The sequence below is a fragment of the Chlamydotis macqueenii genome, chromosome 2 (genome assembly GCF_036417535.1).
Source record: "Chlamydotis macqueenii isolate bChlMac1 chromosome 2, bChlMac1.mat, whole genome shotgun sequence".
NCBI lineage: Eukaryota > Metazoa > Chordata > Aves > Otidiformes > Otididae > Chlamydotis > Chlamydotis macqueenii.
In genome coordinates this window covers 109,621,462-109,641,029 of record NC_141557.1, presented here as the reverse complement: position 1 = coordinate 109,641,029, position 19,568 = coordinate 109,621,462, and the positions used below count along the sequence as shown (strand labels likewise).

At 38.0% G+C, this 19,568-nt stretch overlaps 1 protein-coding gene across 6 annotated transcripts in view; it reads left to right on the top strand.

Moving 5' to 3' along the window:
- Positions 1 to 19,568, top strand: part of PTPRM (protein tyrosine phosphatase receptor type M) — a 495,115-nt gene that overhangs the window by 247,437 nt on the left and 228,110 nt on the right. For all 6 annotated transcript variants that reach the window (XM_086740639.1, XM_086740640.1, XM_086740643.1 and 3 more), the window contains exon 8: positions 18,613 to 18,921. In XM_086740639.1, coding sequence (XP_086596765.1) covers positions 18,613 to 18,921 — 309 coding nt within the window. The remainder of the gene's footprint in view (positions 1 to 18,612; positions 18,922 to 19,568) is intronic.

The window sequence follows — 19,568 nt, the reverse complement described above, 5'->3', positions numbered from 1 at the left end:
TATTGTATTATAAAAGTTAAGTTTTCTATTTCCACAGCAGTACTGAAAAAATATTTTATTTACAGAAAGAAACTCAAACTGACAAGCAATGACTGTTCGCAGCCTAACAAGTGTGTGCATTGTGTTAGCTATATACTTCTCCGATTGGAACAATTGCTAAATGAAGTTGCTGAAGATCTTTTTCCTTTCCTTTTTCTTCTCCTTTTTAATGGTTGCCCCTTACAAGGCCTTCTGTAAAGAAAACATTTCTTTTTTTTCTCCTCTGGAATCTGGCTGGCAGCTTCTGTTCCTTAAAATTCAACCTTGTCTTTGTTACTGTTTAAATTCTGCTCAATAGCAAGGATGCTCCCCTGTAAGTGCTCCGTGTAGCCTAAGCCGTCCTTTCCTCCCCAGCATCTGGGAATGTCTCTCCCTGCCGTCACAGCTGTTCTGAGCAGTCGTGCCTGGACCACTAAGCTGGCTGTCATCTGCAGTCCGCAATGGCTTAGGACAGTTCTGCAGATAGCTGTCACAGGAGTAGCCCAATTTGTTTTCACCCATAAACATCTCCTATAAGAAGATCACAGCCATAAACTTGATGGGAATCAGGAACCGAAATCCTGTATTTTGTGAAATTGTGCTTTTGGTAAAACCAGAGTTTTGCTGTGCCAACCACAGTCCTGATAGTCCTCCTCTTTGCTCTTCAGTTTGCATCTTCATGCAGTGTGCAGTTTTTCTTTTCTTTCTTTGTGTACCTTATATGATGATCCAGCTCTATTTCAAATAAAGAACAGTTTATTTATGAGCTATTCCGCCTATTTTCAAAAAATTAGTAATATTAAATTTTTGAATATGGCTTTTTAATATTATTTAACAATAGAGTTCAAGATATAAATTAATGTACTGACTTTGTCTTGTTTAAATTTTGGATATGTAGATGTATTTTAAATTGAAACAGCCATCATTAGTGTTGCCATGTGGACTGCCAGACTTAAATACATATAAAAATATATCTACATGGGAGTGATGTATCTGCAGATCACTGCTACATTTCTCTCCTGGTAAGACAAACAGCTGTACCTACTTCTAAATTTATTACTAAAGGCATACACAAGATACCCACCAGGCCACTCAGATTGATATCAGCATTGTTCATGCACTTCTATAGGTTTATTGAGAAACAGTAACATTCTTCAAATTTTGTAACTAGATGAAGGAGCTCAAGATTGTTAGTGATGTCTGTGATACTGTCTGGCATTTTTTTGACTTAGAATCACAGGATAGTTTGGGTTGGAAGGGACCTTTAAAGATCATCTAGTGCAACTGCCCTGCAAGGAGCAGGGACATCTTCAACTAGATGTTTTTGTAATGGCATTTTTGTTTGTAGAGTGATCTTTATTATTATTACTGGACATTATACAGGGAGCTCTGTCAGTGGTTTTGGTAGATTGCCTCCAGAGTGTTTCAGATGCTCTTCTTCATTCTTCTTCATTAAAGGAAATGGAGAAAGCTCAAACCAGCTATTAGGAGTTTTCCTCCAGGACAATCCAGACAGTGCCTTAGGCAAGAATAAGGTATTTCATGTATATATAGGACAGCCTTCATACAGTTTTTTCTTTTGTCTCATTACTGTTGCTATATTCGTTTTGTTGTCTATATGTTTCTCTCTTGACTTAAGAATTAGATCTACATTGAGATCAGGATAACTGTTTCTGTTTTTAAAATTTGAAATAAGTTGCAAATTCTGCTGAAGGTACTGGGTATATGTATTGTAGTTTAAAATAGCTTTTTGGTTGTACTGAGAGTAAAATAGTTTCAACAACATACAGTCATGTAGGTAATCCTATGGTCTGCTGAACATACTGTAAGGAATAATGTGTCCATAGTTATAAACATTAGGCCTTATTTTTATTGAGCGATTCTAGCAGCATCGTAAAAAACAGGTTTGAATCTTGAGTCATTTGTTGATGTTGTTGGAAAAGGTAGAGGGAATTATTGCCTTATTTTATGTGAATTCACAGGGAGTACGTTTATATATGGGTCATGATTAATGCCTGTGAAGCTGCCAGAAGCCTCTTAGGGTTTGTTCTGCCATTTGTAACAAACTACTTCTGTGTGTTTTTAAACTTGTTACTGCAAATTTATCTAGAGAAAATTTGTATAGGTGATTTGGCATGAACTGTTAAAAATAGATGCCGTAACCATGCTTTTGACTTCCCTATGCCAGAGGACAGAAACTCCATAATAATAATTGCAGCTTTTTAAGCTTTTTGTCTTTTTAAAGGCCTCTTAAAAGTATGTAATGTGGCATTTTGCAGCACACACAAACACTGCCTGTTTTGGTCTTTCACCTATAGCATTGACATGTAATGCTTCCCTCTAGTGACAGGTGACATTCTGAGCCAAAGACTTCAAATAAACAGCCTTTGTCTTATTCAGCTGTTTTTCATATGCCCTGAATCTGCTAAATTATACTATCAACTAGTGCTGGAAATAGGCTTTCTGATGAGACATTTGACACTTCTGCTTATCAGAGACTCTGATTAATGTGAAGCTTTCACTAAACATCTCTGCATGGCCATAGGAATAATCAAAGGTTTCCAGCATCCTCGAGCTCCCTCATTATCCCATTACATTTCTGTCTGCGGTGGGTCCCCCGTGCTTCCTGGAGGCAGCTGAGAATAGCTGGAGCCTTTGTTCCACTATCCACTCCTTGCTGCATTTTGCCAAGGGCAATGAAGATAAATGAAGAAGACCTAAAGTGTGTTTTCCTGTTTGTGAGAGCCGGCAGGTTTACTGCAGCTGTCACTCAGGAAACAAGACAGCAAGGGTGGAAATTCTTGGGATGCCTCCAAAGCATAGGACTTCATGTTGATCGTGACATTGGGCACATGCCTGGGGGTACAGGATGGTCCTGTGGTGACTGTCTCAACTGGGGCATTTGCATGGTCAAACACAACCCTAAGCATGAAGGATGAGAAGTTCCCTGAATATGATAGGAGGTTAACTGTGTATGCCCAAATCTCCTGATGTTAGTAACAGTATTATATTTTGACTTTTGGTGATGATTTCTAATTTGATGGGAAACTTGAGAGCACATGAGACTTGCCTGTCTTACCTCTTTAATCCAAAATAGTATTTTATCCATATTCCTATTCTGTTAAGGCAAAACTTGCCTTTCCTAGCCTGCTTTCACTAGCAGACTTCAGATATGGCTGAGAGCATTTAAGGTCCCTTTTTGCTGTAGTTGGAAAGCCACTGCAGGGATCGTGTGCACCATAGGACTCTGTGGGGAATCGCTGTGCTGCAGCATCCTGGAGAGGGCAAAGGATGCCCGTCTTCTGAACTTGCAAATCTTTCCTCAGTATTCTGGACTACAGAAGATTTGCTATGACAGCCACACGTATGGCTATGCAGTGGCTGAATTCATTCATGCATTCAGAGAGCAAACAACTACTCTTGGGCTTGTAGAAGTATTTTTCTTTTCTCGTTTTAGCTCATAATTTAAACCAGATTTTCTCCGGGGACAGTTGTGTGGCCATACTGAACAACTGTAACACATCCAAGAGTGGTATCTCTTTTGTTACTGGCGCAAGCCAGTGTTAGAAGAAGGCTCAGATCAGTGAAGTTATATAAAGAATGCTTTTGTACCACGCTAAACATTACTATATAAATTAAAGCTTAAGTGGTTCCATGCTGTTGCCTGCTGAGTTTTTTCTTCCGTCGCAAGCAAGGACTGCATCGTGAAGGACCAGTCCCTCCACACCCTATTAACTTATATTCTTAGTGGTAGTATTAGATGCAGTGTTCAGTGAAGGGGCTGAAGCGGACTTAAATACTTCTGAGCTGTTGAAAGGCCTGATTTTTATGTTTTTTTGGGGGGTTTTGTTTTTTTGTTTTGTTTTTTTTTTTTTTCCAGTTGGGAGCTGCTCCTGTATTAGAATACTTGTAAATATGCATTCAGGTAGTGAAATCACCATATAAGTAAGGAGTAGGAAAATCCTGGTCAAAATATTCTGTCAGAGATCTAACAGTAATGTACTTTAAGACTTCTTGAAAGTTCTGTCTATACAAACTCTCTGGTTAATTAAATTCTTAATTAAAATCATTATTCTGCAGTTCTGTAGCAGGAGTAGAAAATGTCTATGTCTTTAATAATTTTGCAGACTTACAGAAATGTAGTTATCAGAAGAAAGATGTTCTTTCTTGGATACTTCCTTTTTATGTGTCTTGAGTAGTCCTTTGTAATTTTTAAAAATAATATTGTTTTAATTACCATGGTTACATGCTGCTAGTGCTGATACAATTTAAAATGATTGCTTTCTGCCCCAATACTTAATACACTGTGAATTCATCAAAAATTAAACATATAGTATAGTGCGATATTTCTTGTCTATTTTAATCTGATGTTTACTGAGGTCTTGATACTGTATTCTTCATTCAGGGAACACTCACTTGTACCTGGATCTGACTTAAATATTCAAAATGACAAACCTGTCTGTGGTGGGTTGGCCTCGGCTGGCTGCCAGACACCTGCACGGTTGCTCTCTCACTCCCCCTCCTCAACAGGACAGGGGGACAAAATATGGAAAAGCTTATGAGTCAGGGTAAAGAGAAGGAGATGGCTTACCAGGTACCATCACAGGCAAACCAGCCTCAACCTGGGGAAAATTAATTTGATTTATTGCCAAACTAAAACAAATTAAAGGAACAAAATTCCCCCTTCTCACAACCGTGCCCTGCAGTGGATCAGTTGGAGCCAGCAGGAACTGTCTGTGTCCGGCACGGCTGTCTGGCACGGGGCAGCCCTGACCTCTCCTCACAGAGGCCGCCCTGCAGCCCTCGCAGCCAGCAGCTGGGCACCTGCGCTCTGTACACTGCCCTAACTCACCTGCTTGTCTTGAATTAAGCTCTTGCCTTCCCTGACATCAGTTTGTCGGCATTTCTGAAGTCATGTATTAGTGAAGCAGTCTAGTGCATATGTTTAGCTTCGGCACGGTTGTATGAATTGGTGAGTGTCCTCAGCAGCGGAACAGCTAGAGATGCCCTGACTTTCATGTTACTTTCCTTTCAACTTTCAGAGCATACTGAAAAAATAATAATATCTTCTTCTAATGTAACACCTCTGAGCCATAAATATCAAAGTGCTTTACAAACAGAGGATTTAGTTATTCAAATCTGAGGTATTGAGTGGGATTTTTATGACCTTCCAGTGGCAAGTGCTTAAGCCAGAAACTGAGCCAAGGTTTCAAATTCCCCAGTACAGGGATCATTCCACTAAGCCCTGTCACCTGTGTGAGTAATACCAATCCACACAGATTTTGGCTGGTGGGCTGGATGGGGCAAGTGAGAAAATGAGCTTTTTGTTGACTTCAAGTCTCTGTCATATTGTCTTTCTGTCAGGTTTTTTTTTCCAATTTGTCTCTACAGTTGAGACCTTTGACATCCAGTCAGGAAGACCTGACAGCAGTGTTCGCAGCATCTCTGTTTGAGTAATTAATGTTTATAACATCTTATTAATGGCTATATTCCGTGTTTCCAGGCTGACTATTGGAAATAGAGTTCTGAATATCACAATCTCATTTACAGATCAATGAACTTATTTGTTCCTGCAGATATAGTTTAGTTTAAAATGCAGTTGTGCTACCAGCAGGCTTGCATAAGCACAAAGCAGATAACTCAGTTGTTGAGGAACTTCTAGCTTAAGTTGGTTATACACTATAGGAATGTTTCTAGATTTTGTGTGCATATGTATGCTAAATCCAGCAAACCATTTTTATGTGTGTGTAGATTACTGACAAAAAAATAAGCATCATGATAATTCACAATTACAACAGACGGACAACCCCTAAACCAGAAATGCAGCAGCTCTTCTGCTGTCACCTTCTCGTTTGACTCAATTCTGAGTTACAAATAAAAGCTTACATTTCCTATCATGCAAATGCAGATTTTGATACTTAAAATTTGTGGTTTATATCTTTCTGAATATATCAAATTTTCTTAAATTAAGCTATTTTTAAACTTAATTTTTAAATAAGGGCACCTCTGTGGCTGTTCTGTGACTGGAAGCTCTGAGAACTGCTGATTTTGAGCTGTTGTAGGCTCTTGTTGCTTTTTATACCTTTGGGTTTTGGGAGGGGCTTTGCTTCTTTTTTACTCTCTTCCCAGTTTTGTTAGTGAAAAGCACCTTTAAAGATGAAACTCTGAAAAATCCACAAACTCCATGTAAATTATTATCCTGAATTTTTTACTTTTCTAATTGTGATAGAGACAGGGGAAAGCCTGTGATGAGAAACGTCTGTGCTTGGAAGAAAACTGCATGATTTATAAGAGATGTCAGCAATTTATAAATTCAAATTAGAGTAATATATAAATAGTGACTGTATAGCTCTTGCTTTTTTATTACTTTATGTATGACCTTTTTCAGAGTAGTAATTATTTTCCATTAGTTCAGTTCAATTGGAAAAAACAATGCTTAATGGACTTTGAGTCCTGGGTCACTGGTGATAGAATTAGACAGTTTTCAGATTTATGTAATTGCTATCATGTGCTGCTCCATAATTTGTTACACCAGCTTATTTCGGGTGGAGTTTTACCAGTCACCTCTTCAGTGTTTCCCTTGAGCTGAGGCTCCTGACCGACCTGCGGAGCTGGCTTATGTCTCAACAGAAAAGCAACTCCTGTCTTTGACCAGGAAAACTGTAATCTAGTCTTGGCCCCTCTCCTTCGCTCAGGATCGCAGGTACTTCAGCAACCTCCCATAACCTCCACTTTCCTGAATATTTGATACCTGCTTTGTGTTGTTCCATGTCAGTTATGGTTCTGGCATAAATGCACACATTCTTTAATCCATTTGACAGGACCAAATTTAGAAGAGGGGAAGGAAGCAGAAGGACATAACCAAATGCAAAGTGACCTGTAGCTATTAAAGCAGGGGATGCTGCAGGCAATGTAGGGAAATGTAGTCCTGATAAATGATTAATCTTTATGACTAGAGAAAGTAAGTAAACAACACAGGCTCAAGACCATGTGTGGAAATAAAGCATGGCTTAAAGGAAATAAACAACACAGGCTTAACTAACCTGTGATACACATCACACAAAAGCATGTTTCTTTTCATATTTTCTTCTTTATTCTGCACTTATATTCCTCTGTCTACTCTTTTTGTCAGTAGTATCATATATTTCTGTTTCTGAGGCAGACATCAAAGTCATAGGTATGTGCATTTTTGTGGGAATCTTCAGACTGTGTTAAATCTTATGAAGAAAAAGAGAATTCACTTTGAAGCAGTTTACCATCCACTCTACTCATTTTTTCCCCAGCTCTTCTCCCTTCTTCCTCTCCTGAAAGTCTTTTTCCTTGTTAAAAATGTGTCAGAAGCAAGGATGGGCTGATTTCCTCTGTATTTCATAGTATAACAATATAAATTCACTTCATGTATAGTAGTGTAGTAGGAAGACAGAATATTATGTTCCCTTTTGACATGTATGTAACTTCAGAGTTTCTTTTACCAGTTGTTACAGGGAATCTGATACATTTATCAGGTTATGCGTTTGAGAGTTATTTGTCAAAACCAATCTCACTTTACATCATTTGGTTAAGGTTGATTGCACATGTCAGTTTAGAAAGAATGGTAAATATTCTTTTTAGACAAGTAACATTGATTGGTGGCATTTTCTCTTTTACGCAGATTAATAGGACCATGTTGTCCTGTCATCTGGGTTCAATAAAGGCCTGTTCACAATCTCCAGTTTAGCTAACACCACTGTACGTAACAGCTCTGAATTAATGTGATTTGTCAGTAGCAGTAGGCCACGGTGATAACCAGAACACACTGCTACATCTTATTCTGACTGATCTATGAAACAGCATCACCCATTTATTCTTTTGTGCAACATAATAAACAGTCTCTGGGCTTCTACTTTTATGGCAGGTATTGAACAGCTGAAACCTTCACTAATTTACACAATGGTTTATCTTTTCTCCAGTTGGCTTCAGGGTCAACTCAAGAAGCTGTACCTTAAAACTTAATGACATGCTGATGTGTCACACAACAGAGCAAACAGTGCATGCTTTGCCATTAATATTAGTCACAATTAGAGGTGATGGGGGTACTTATTTTACAAAAATACATGTACAATGTTAGTGCATAAAGACAACAATTTGCCGTACTACAGTGTCATAGATGTATTCTGGCTGTTTCCAGGAAAATGGGCTAGAAAAAATATTTTTCTCTCACACCCGAATTTCTAAATGTTTATACTGTTAGAATCATAAAATAGTTTGGATTGGAAGTGACCTTTAAAGTCCCTCTTGCCCAGCTTCTCTGCAAGGAGCAGGAACATTTCAACTAGATCAGGTTCTGTTCTCCTGGGTTCCTCTTTGTTGACCACTGGGTAGAATGGAGTCTGTTGCATTAATGCCATTTCCGCTGTTCATGGTGCGTGGTCCAATTATGTCTGCTGTTCTCATGAAGATACTGAATTGTGAGCAAGCCACCTGCTCCATCTCTTAGTATATCTGAAAGTTTCTGTATTGACCCTATATTACCAGATGGTTTCATATCCAGTGAAGACAATACTGTTGTGTGGTAACTGTGTGAAGGAGGTGTGCCAGGTGGTCACAAGAGCTATTTCTCAGACCTTCAGCTTTCTTTTTGTTGCCTGTGGCTTCTCAAATACGAGCAGCATCTGGGCTGCGGGCTGTATAAATTGCTCTAGGAAGTCTGCTCTATGTGCCAGCTTCTGAAGGGTGCCACAGGTGTGGAGGTACATGTCTGGTTAAATGTGTCTGTGTGTCAGATCAGGAGATAATGACACTGCTTTGTTTACCTACGATGGACATGTGTTAGGAAGGGACAGTAATGACACTGTAAACCAGCCATGTGATCAACACAGGAAAAGGGTTAAACACCTGTGATAGATTCCATTGAGAAGGACAATATTTGCAACATAGGTCTTTGCCTCAAAGATCATTCTGACACAAGTATCTGCCAAAGGTAGATCTGCCAAAGGTAGCATCTACCAGAAATAGGCGCTTTATTTGCCACCTCACCACAGAAATTCTTCTGAGAGATATTTGTCATGACCTTTTATTTCTTGTTGATTTACGTGTTCACAGAGGTTCCTGGGGTGAAGTTGGGATAAATTGTCAGTGCCATCTGTGTGAAGTGAAAAGTATATGTCTGCACTCTTTATTTTTCATTTCTCAGTCAGATGTGTGCTTCCTTCATGCACAAGAAAGAAAACCTTAAGAACACATGCTTGTCTGTCTTTCGAACTCTCTAGAATTAGCTTGTCATGAAATGTAAAACTAATGTGTACTTGTGAAAACCACTGCCAGCATTTTCCTCACTAGTGGCTGATGGCTAAGTAGATTTAGAAATGAAAGGGGTTATTATAAAGTGATTACTGAATAGCTAGGTATGTCATTTAAAACAAGCAACTAAAATCTGTGTTGCAGATTCAGAATGTAATCTTGTTTGTATCATTCATACTTAAAATCTGATTTTGATTGTAGAGGAGTAATCATGTAATGTAGGTAATTTGACAAAAATATATCGAATGATGTTTTTCTTTCATTCCTTATTTAAATGTATTAGAATTTAAATCACTCACCATTCAAAGTATACCTATAAAATGACAACAGCATAAAGAAATACTAGAGTCAGTTTGCGTTAGTTCAGATTTAAATTTTACTATAAAGCAAAAAGTTCATATCAGCTCTCTCATGAAAGAAAACATTATATGGAAACAAATACTTAAAAAATACTACTAACTTTAAAAGGGTATTATGGATGATTAAAAATGTGTTAGTGATGATTAGACTAATATATTTTGCAACTGTGAATGTCAGCCTGAAGCCATAGGCCTCGTAGGATGTATGTGGCTGTGAATGGGAGAATAAGAGACGAAAAAGGAAAAAAGGAAACTGTCTCATGCAGGATTGTACCACTCATTCATGTTTCTGTATCCAGTGGTTGTAACAGTACATTACTAAAGACTTAAATCCAATGCTTCCTCTGGATTCAAGCAACAACTACACTTGTTTTGTAAGTGGTGAGCTGATGCCTTGGATGCTTATTAGAATGTGCTTTCAATTAATCTTCTATAATTGGCTGAACATGGTGGATCTCTACCAAGAATTCCCGTATTTCTAGTTTGTGTTTCAGCTAGAAGTATCACAAAAAGAATTCTCCTAGTGGTAAGCTGATATTAGTTCTTACGATCCTTCCTGGAAAATGTAGACTTCTACTGTTTCTCACATTTGAATTTGAGGAAAAGTGAGTGAGGATTCAAGCTGGCTCATTTTAAGAACTTGGCTTGCTCATTTTACTGCTGTGACCTGTGAGTATGTATTTTATGTATTTTTCTGAGCTCCCACGTTTTGGAACTAACCAGTTTTGGCCACAAAGTACAGAAAAACCTGTTGAGTGCTGTGTTCTAATGGGTTAGAAATGAGATTGAGAATCAGGATTCCATTACTTTTGCTGATGCTTTGTAACCTTCAGCAGATAATTAATTTATTTTGAGCTTCAGTTTCTTTGTATATCAACTAGGAAAAATGCTGCTGTTGTACCTCATGCAGATACCTAAGGTTTACGTACACAATGCTTCTGAAGTATATGATAAAACAAAAATCAGTGGAAGCACAATCTTATATCTAGTTCCAAGCTGAAGAGGAATGGTGTTAGCTATAATCTTGCTGACGTCAGGACAGTTTGGCAGATGCTAGCTTTTCTCTTTTGCTCAGTAGACTGCTGGCATCTCTGGCAAGAAAAAGAGACTGAGTATGAGCACATCTTGTAAGTGAGAATCTTCCAGTTCTCAGATGCTGGCAAGTGGTTAAATCCAGATACAGAAAACTATCTGTGGTGGAGTTGCCCTAAGATGTGGGGTTTTTTTATACTTAAGACTTGTCCTGTTGACACCTTCTCTCCATTGTGACACTGTGGATGCTGATCACCTTAGTAAAGGTGCTGGGGGAAACGTGTACAGGAGGCTTATTCCTGCCTCTCAGTGCTCTTAAGTCTGCAATAACTTGGAAGAGTGCAGAACGGGTCCCCACAGGCTACTGCTCAAAGTTAGCATCCTGATAACTTTAGGGTGCATGCAACTTTGTGTTCATCTTCCTTCACTGGCATTTTGACTGTGGAAGACAAATGAATATGATTGAAAAAATATAATTAAAAAGAAGATTTTAAGAAAATATATAATTAAAAAGAAACAATTTTTTTTTTCCCAGAATTTCCTCAAGAAAAGCAGGGATAGTCTAGTTTTCAGCATATGATAGATAGATATAAATATAAAACTGATTATTCCTTCCTCTTTTGGATTACAGGTGACTATCAGCTTTGCTGTCTCATAGTTCTTTCTCTTATTACCACTAAAGCTCTGCAGGGCTTGCATCCCAACATTTTTTAAATTGTCAGGGAGTACGTTTAGAAGACTGATAGAAGTGCTGCTTTTCTGTGGGAGGCATCTATTTTTGCAGAAGGAGGGACATGTTCTTTTGAAAATGCTTCTAGCAAGTAACAGTGAGAGATTGGTAAGAATTTTAAATACCATAACTTGGAATCTTTCCAGGAGATGCTGGGTATCTTCTGCAGTCATTTATGTTTACCTGTATAATCTTAGTAACCATTGCCATCAATTTCCGTGGCTGCTTCATGAAAGGAAGTAGAGATATCTTAGATGAAACCAATGTTTCAAGTTTGTTTTTTTTTTTAAATTGCAATTGTTCTTTGCCACTTTTAACATTTTTGTGTACTGCCACAACACACTGTGGTCTTAGATGAGTAAGATGGTCGATCTATCATGTGCCCCTCCAAGGGTTGTTCCTGGATCTTCCACAGGTTTGCGTAGCTTAGTCTTCGGTTTCACTTTAAAATTATTGGACTCAGCAGGACAATCACATCAGCAACATAATATTAGGATTTCGATTTTGTGCATTTTAGGGGTCATGTGTCCCTTTGTTTGTTTGTTTGCCTCTTCTTTGATTCCTTTCTTTTATAACCCAAACAATGGACAGTATGAAAAATCATGAAGGTAAAATGCCCCTTTTCTTCCTGTAGTCCTAACTACAAAGCAATTTTTTATAGTAACAAATTTGACTGATTCTTTGGATTTGTAAGCTATGTAAAATAAATGTGGTTTTATTCACCTAAATAAAAAAAAAAATATTTAAAAGCTGTGAAATGACATTACCCAAAATCTTGCCCACTGTTTCTTTCCTCACTGCACTCTGCAGTTTTTGGTAAATTTTAATTCTAAAAACTCTGATTTATTACCAGATTTGATAAATCCTGTGGTATTTTAGGCAAAGAAAAGCTCTTTCAATCTGCTGTTGAGGAACTCAAATGAAGAACAATTACAATATAAGAATCACTCCATCACAATTGAATGTGATTTTTCACAAAACTGTCTGACCAAGTTTGCAAACAACCTCAAATTGTTTGCAATCATTTATAGATTGGATATCAAATCACAGCTGAATTTTTACCAAGTAAGGAGAAACCTGGATGAAATAAGGTGTGCATAAATATATATAAAGTAAGAGTTGTAATCTCCTCTGTTAAAAACTGTTTAAGTGTTTAATGTTGTAGTTTGTCTACAGGGAAAAGTGAACCTCCCATGTCTCCTCCTGAGCTGTTCTATTTTCTTCTTCCCTGGAAGGTACTTCTGATTCCGTAAAATGCACTGACAGCCTGTTCACTTTTACTGGTGCTGGTGAACTCTTAAAGCGTCTGTTTAACTTAAAACAGAAATAGCCTTGTTTGAAACAAAGAGCATGTCTTAAATTGCCTGCTGAATCAGATGAGGCCCTGATTTAGTCTGTGCAATCAAGTCTAAAGTTTGTATGAGCTTATAGTCTTCATCACTGTGGTATGCAAGTTCCTTGCAGGTGTTCATGAAATTATATGTGACATTCTGTGATACTGATAGTAGAGCACTGTGACTCCTACTTTACTCAGGGGGAACTAATGTGGAAAGATGTTAAGTAGCTTGAACAAGACTGCTTAGACAATCTGTGACAAAACCTGTGCCTTTCATTATCATTAGTTAAATTTTGTGTTTAAAAGAACTGTAGTGGATAATATCTTAAATCTCAGATGATTCTGGTTTCATCTTAAATTTTTAAATTTTCTTGTTCTGTTCATCCTTTATGTCCTATGGAAGGACAATAGAGTTCAATCTGGAATTTAAAACACAAGAGTTGTGATTACAGAGCTAAACCACACTAATAGTTTGCCTAGACGAGAAGTGAATTCTTCATTCCTACTGTTCAGTTATCTTTCAAATGGTACCTAACACATACCAGATGTCTGCAGCTACTGGAGGATCATGGAGTGGCAGAAAATCACCATGCCGTTCATTTCCTCATCTCTTGCATGGGTCTGTGCAGTCTGTGGTGAACAGACGAAACTTCCAGTCTGAGTTTTCATTCTAAACCCAAGTTTTGATGATCAGTGACAGGATGCTAAAAATACACCTAAATGTCTCTGTGATTCTGAAATTGAGTTTCTGAAAAAGCATTGTACTTGTGGTAAGAGGTAAAGTGTGAAGTTCCAGAGAAATGAGCTGTGAATTGCAGCTGCAATGGAAATTGATCCTGTCTGTCAGTCTCAGCTCCATTTTCTCAGGAAAACGAAGTGGAGCAGAGAAGGAGCCAAGATCACCGATTAAATGGGATGCTAAAGTGCCAGGGGCTAGAACCAGGCTTGCTGGTCCCTCAGGTCAGAGCTGCAGCTGTCAGACTTCATTGCTGAAGCTGGCAAAAGGCGAGCAGGATGAAAAATGCTGCAGGCGCCAGCAGGGGAATTAGTAAGCACTACCTGGCTGAGCTTCAGGCGTGACAGGCAGTGCACTCCTCTGGGAGGAAAACCTCTTCTCTTACGAATTGGTAGGCCTTATTTTCCCCATTCGCCCCATGATTTGTACCAGTGAGGCATAAGAAAATAGCTGGAATACTGAGGAACAACAGGGGCTCAGTTCATCTAGAGAACTGCGGAGTGAGTGGAGAGGTTTGGCTATATGACCTCTCTGCAGGTGGGCTTTTACCGAGGGAGGAAAACACAAAAGTTCAGCAAATAGCTGTTGTGATATGAGGTGAATGTGTTGCATATTATACAGTCAATATGGCATACTAATCTCCTTATTCGTCCTCTACTTGAAAAAATGTGGTTTCAGCTGTGATTAGCACTGTGAAATGACACCCTCTGCAGAGGGGTCTGGACAGGCTGGATCCATGGGTCCAGGCCAATTGTATGAGGTTCAACAAGGCCAAGTGCCAGGTCCTTCACTTCAGACACAACAACCCCATGCAATGCTACAGGCTTGGGGAAGAGTGGCTGGAAAGCTGCCTGGCAGAAAGGTACCTGAGGATCCTGGTAGACAACCAGCTGAACGTGAGCAAGCAGTGTGCCCAAGTGGTCAAGAAAGCCAACAGCATTCTGGCCTGTAACAGGAACAGTGTGGCCAGCAGCAGTAGAGAAGAGATTGTGCCCCTGTACTCGGCAGTGGTGAGGCCACACCTCGAATACTGTGTCTAGTTTGGGGCCCCTCAGTACAAGAAGGACCTTGAGTTGTTGGAATGCATCCAGAGAAGGGTAATGAAGCTAGTGAGGGATCTGGAGCCCAAGTCTTGTGAGGAGCAGCTGAGGGAACTGGGATTGTTTAGCCTGGAGAAGTGGAGGCTGAGGGGAGACCTTATTGCTCTCTACAACTACCTGAACGGAAGTTGTAGGGAGATGGGTGTTGGTCTCTTCTCCTAAGTAACCTCTGATAGGATGAGAGGAAATGGCCTCAAGTTGTATCAGGGGAGGTTTAGATTGGATATTAGGAAAAATTTCTTTACTGAAAAAGCGGTCAGGCACTGGAACAGGCTGCCAAAGAAAGTGGTGAAGTCACCAACCCTGGAGGTGTTCAAAAAACATGTAGACGTGGCATTTAAAGATGTGGTTTAGTGGATATGGTGCTGTTAGGTTGATGGTTGGACTTGATGGTCTTGGACATCTTTTCCAACCTTAAAGATTCTATGATTCTCTGTCTAGCTGTCACTTACCTTACGTGATGCAAGGTAACTACAGCCCACCATTGCCAGGATGACAACCTTCAAGTACTACATGAATAGTTAGTGCAAATCTCATGAGCACAGCAGCAGCATCTCTATAAAATGCTTACTTTTTCACTTGGAGTTGGGAACTTACCATGGGAAAGTGGTAAAAAGATCCTGTAGAAAGTAAAATCAATGAAATGAAGTCATCATGCTGTGGCAATTAGTTCAGCTTTCCCTTTTAAACCATAGTCATTAGCTGTCATTCTTTTTGTGTTGCTTAACAGTTTTCTTTCCCCAAGTATCCCGCGTCCTTTATGATGAAGAGCATATACTTTCCAGTGTATTGGAAGCGATGTACTGTGCTCTCAGAACCATATCACGTTAAATATTTCCTCTGGGGTATACAATAATACCTCCAGAGAAGCTCAGTGCTAACTTGATCCAATAGAAACTTATTTTTCTATCTTTTGTTGCAATAGCTGCTATTTTTCATGGCTGTTTTGAGCCATGTGTTTTTTTAATACAAAAATTCCATTGTTACCTTAGCCTTTTTTTTTCTGGTTGAAGGTAGATATTTCCCTTCATCTCTTTCCTACTTACTGTATGAATTAATTGGATTTAACCAAAAAATTGTAATGTACTTGAAGCATATAGATCTGTTATGACTAAGAACTCAACTATATGGAGCAGATGAGAACTGATACCCTCAGGTCTGTAATGAAGTCATGTCTGATAAATGAAAGAAGTGTGGTGTTGGGAAGAAAAATAAAATAAAGCAAATAAAGTACTGGTATGTCAGGAATTAATTTTACTTAATGAAATAAATAATAAAGCATAATCTATTCCACTAACCATGTCCATTTTGAGAATATGTGAGATAGAGGACAGAAAGTGGGTAAATTCTTTGGAGTAGAGGCCTGTATGTTCAGAGGCTCTTTGGAATATTCAACATCACTTTCTCAGTGGACATCCACAGTGAACCAGAAGTTGTGCCACCTGGTACATCATATAAGATCTTGCTTTATTTTTCCTTAAATGTCTTTCTCTGTTGTGTCTCTGGGTTTTTTAAATGTCACCTCTCCCTTTCTTTCCACTAATTGCTGTCATTGACTGGTGGACAATGAAACTGGTTGAGACACTACACTTACCCCACGAACGGGTCATTGGGACCCTGTCAGTTACATAATCTCTGAATGAATGGTAGCAAAAATAGATATGAGCTGTGTAGCTATCTGATACTACAGATTACAGAATCAAGTCAGGAACCAAAGCAACCAGAGTATTTGCCTTGTCTGATGAGCTTTATTCTGTGAATATCAACAAAAGCTGTATTGTCTCCATATCTTACAATCTAATCTGTTTTTTTCCCCTCATCTGTTTTGTTAGAAGTGAAAATGTATCTGTCATTCTCATAGCAATGACTTCAAGATTTAACTAGAAGGCTAACTTGTACTTTTTATTAAGATAACGTGACATAAGAACATCCTCCTCCTGGGCAGAAATCTTGGATAGATTTTGATATGATTTTTTTTTTTTTTTTGTACAGCCACTCGATTTCACTTTTAAAATGGTATGAATTAGTTTTATGTTTCTAATAAAATGATTTCTCAGCTCCTCTGTGGCTTTTCTGATGTGCCTACTATGGAACTAAGCAGGCTGTTCCGTATTCCTGCAGCTAGGTCCTTTGTTCAACTGCTTAATGTTGTATGTCAGAGTCACCTCAATCTTGTTGATTTTCTAGTCCTATTTAGCCCATTTGGATAGCATTACAGTTACACAATACCTATCACATGTCCTTTGCTATTCATAGTCTCACCTAAATGAAGAAATGCTTAGAAGCTGTTACGAAACAAGCAAACAAAAAAAAGACAAAGCCTTTTCTGAAATTTATGTCTGAATTATGCAGAAGTAAATGCTTAGGGAAGATATAAAAGTCTTAGGACTTTCCGGTCTTTGAGGTTTGCTTCTCATTAGTCTTGATTGTTGTAGCAACAGAAAATAACCCAGTCACCCCAAACACCGGGTTTCCTAGCTGGGGTGTATGAGTGTGGAAGCAGGTAAATTGCTCTGTACTGATTTATCCGTGGTGAGGACATTTTTACCAGTCAGTCTAGTCACTAGAAAGGAGAAAAGGATTAAATCTGTTACTGAACTTGTTTTGCTTTGCCGTTTTGTCACTAATTGGCAAATGTTCTGTATTGATGATCAACACTGTTGGGTAGTGGCAATTAATTTAAAAAAAAAAAAAACCCTGGATAATTGAAAAGGGGAAAAAAATACCTTGCTTTGTAGATATTAGAGAGAACAAGCAATTTCTTAACACCTTTTCTTCAAGGAGTTAAGATTAATAACGTCTTTGAACAAATATTTCAAGCATGCAGGGATTTTATGAAAAAGTAAAAAGATGAAATCCTGTGTAAATTGTTCAGAACATTCCTAGTGAAGACATGTTCATTAATAAACATAAAAGAGGGAAGATGCATATTAATTTGTTTACGTATAAGAGGCTTCTAGCTCATTAAAAGTCTTCTAAGCATTTAACTAGTGAAGCAGTGGATAAAACCAGACATTGTCTTTAATCTTGTTGAGGGCTCCAATATGAAAAAACCCCAGCTTATTGCTAAACATGTATAATAGCTCTCTATCTCAATTGCTGGGACCGGTAGGACTGAAGTTAACTGATGAAGTTAACTTCGTCAGCCAGAATTTCTCGTTCATGTATATAGATAGCCATAAGTTCTTGGCTGTGATTTTGTTAGATGTGATTTATGGCTGGTTATCAAATGGGAGATCTCTAGGAAAGCTCAGATGCAGTAGAATACTGACTGATGTGCCTCCTGTCGTTTCTTTTGATTCTTTGCTAAACCACTTATACTAACTGAGATATTTGCACTGTTTATTTTAGATGTGATAAAAAAAAAAGAAAACACACAAAAAAAAATCCCCACCATTAGCAACCACTGTTTATGTGAAACGAACCCCATGGACTGCTTTAAAGGAATTGGAATATTAACTTAATGTCCTGGACAAATAGAGATTGAGTAATTGCATTCAGTCCAAATTCAAAACAAATGAATAAGAAATAGCTGAAGAAACACCTAACACCTTTTTTTCATAAGCAGTCCTGGGAGAAAATCACCAAGTATTTGCAAGTTTTCCCTGAAATTACCTTTTCTTTTTCGATACTTGTTTTGTGAACTTTTTGCTCTATAAGTGTTAACACAAATTAATTTTTTTAATAAAATGGGACATACTTTTTTTTTTGCAAGCAACAGGTAAAAAAGTAAGCATCATTTAAACAGTATGGTGCAGTTTCAGTTTAAGCATTAAAACTTTCTGGTATTTTGTTTGCTCTTCATTTTACATCAAAGATACTTCTCTCCTTTTCTCCTTTTTTCCTGATTTTTCAGAGACCTATAGTTTTATTGTCATTTGCACTATGAGAGATAAAGCAGTGGATTTCTGTTTCTGCTTATATGTTCTATTTGTAGAACTGTAAAACTTTTTATTACTTATATTACTTACTATTATACTATGAATAAATAATCATACCTGAATATGTTGGTAATTTTGCAGATCCAATGCGTGGGCCACGAAATCTAGAAGTTGTGGAGATCAAATCCAGACAAATCACTATTTGCTGGGAACCATTTGGATATAATGTCACACGTTGCCATCGATACAACCTCACAGTCCATTACCGTTACCAGGCTGGAGGACAAGAGCAAGTGAGAGAAGAAGTAAGCTGGGATACAGAAAGTTCGCATCCCCAGCACACAATTACTAATCTATCACCATACACAAATGTCAGCATCAAATTAGTACTAATGAATCCTGAAGGACGAAAAGAAAGCCAAGAACTTGTAGTACAAACTGATGAAGATGGTGAGTTTTTTTATATAAATGTCTGTATACATTATACATGCATGCTACATGCTAGTCAATATGCCTTTCTATTTAAGTGTATGTTCTACTTTCACTAAAATCTGTAACAGATTTTTCCACCAACTTCAACAATTTTAAAGTAGTAAAGAGTCCATTGAAAGTGTTACAATGATCTTTTACATTACCTGTAACATCACACATCATTTAATAATTTCTTCATTAAACTCATTAATTGTGCTTGAACTATGTTCTGTCTCTTAAAAGTTCCAGTATCAGTTTGAAAAAATTTCAGGTGATTGTCCACCTGAAATTTCGGGTGATTGTATCCTCCTGTAAGCTTTTCTAGTGAGTGATATACTCAACATTAAATATTTGTTCTTGATTTGCGGTTTCAATTTCTCTAGCTTTGGCTTTCCAGCCACTGGATGCTGTTAGCTGCTTATTCAGACAATTTGTTCCATATATAGACATTCAAATATACAGATATTCTCTTCCTTCTAGTAATTGTTTGTTAACATGGGGTTTTCAGATCTCTTTTTTTTTTATTTTGCGTATTAACATAATTTGTGAGTGTCTTTTTTGAAGCATAGACAGCAGAATTGGCTCCTGTGTCTCTGTAATACACTAGTAATACTGCATGAAGGGAT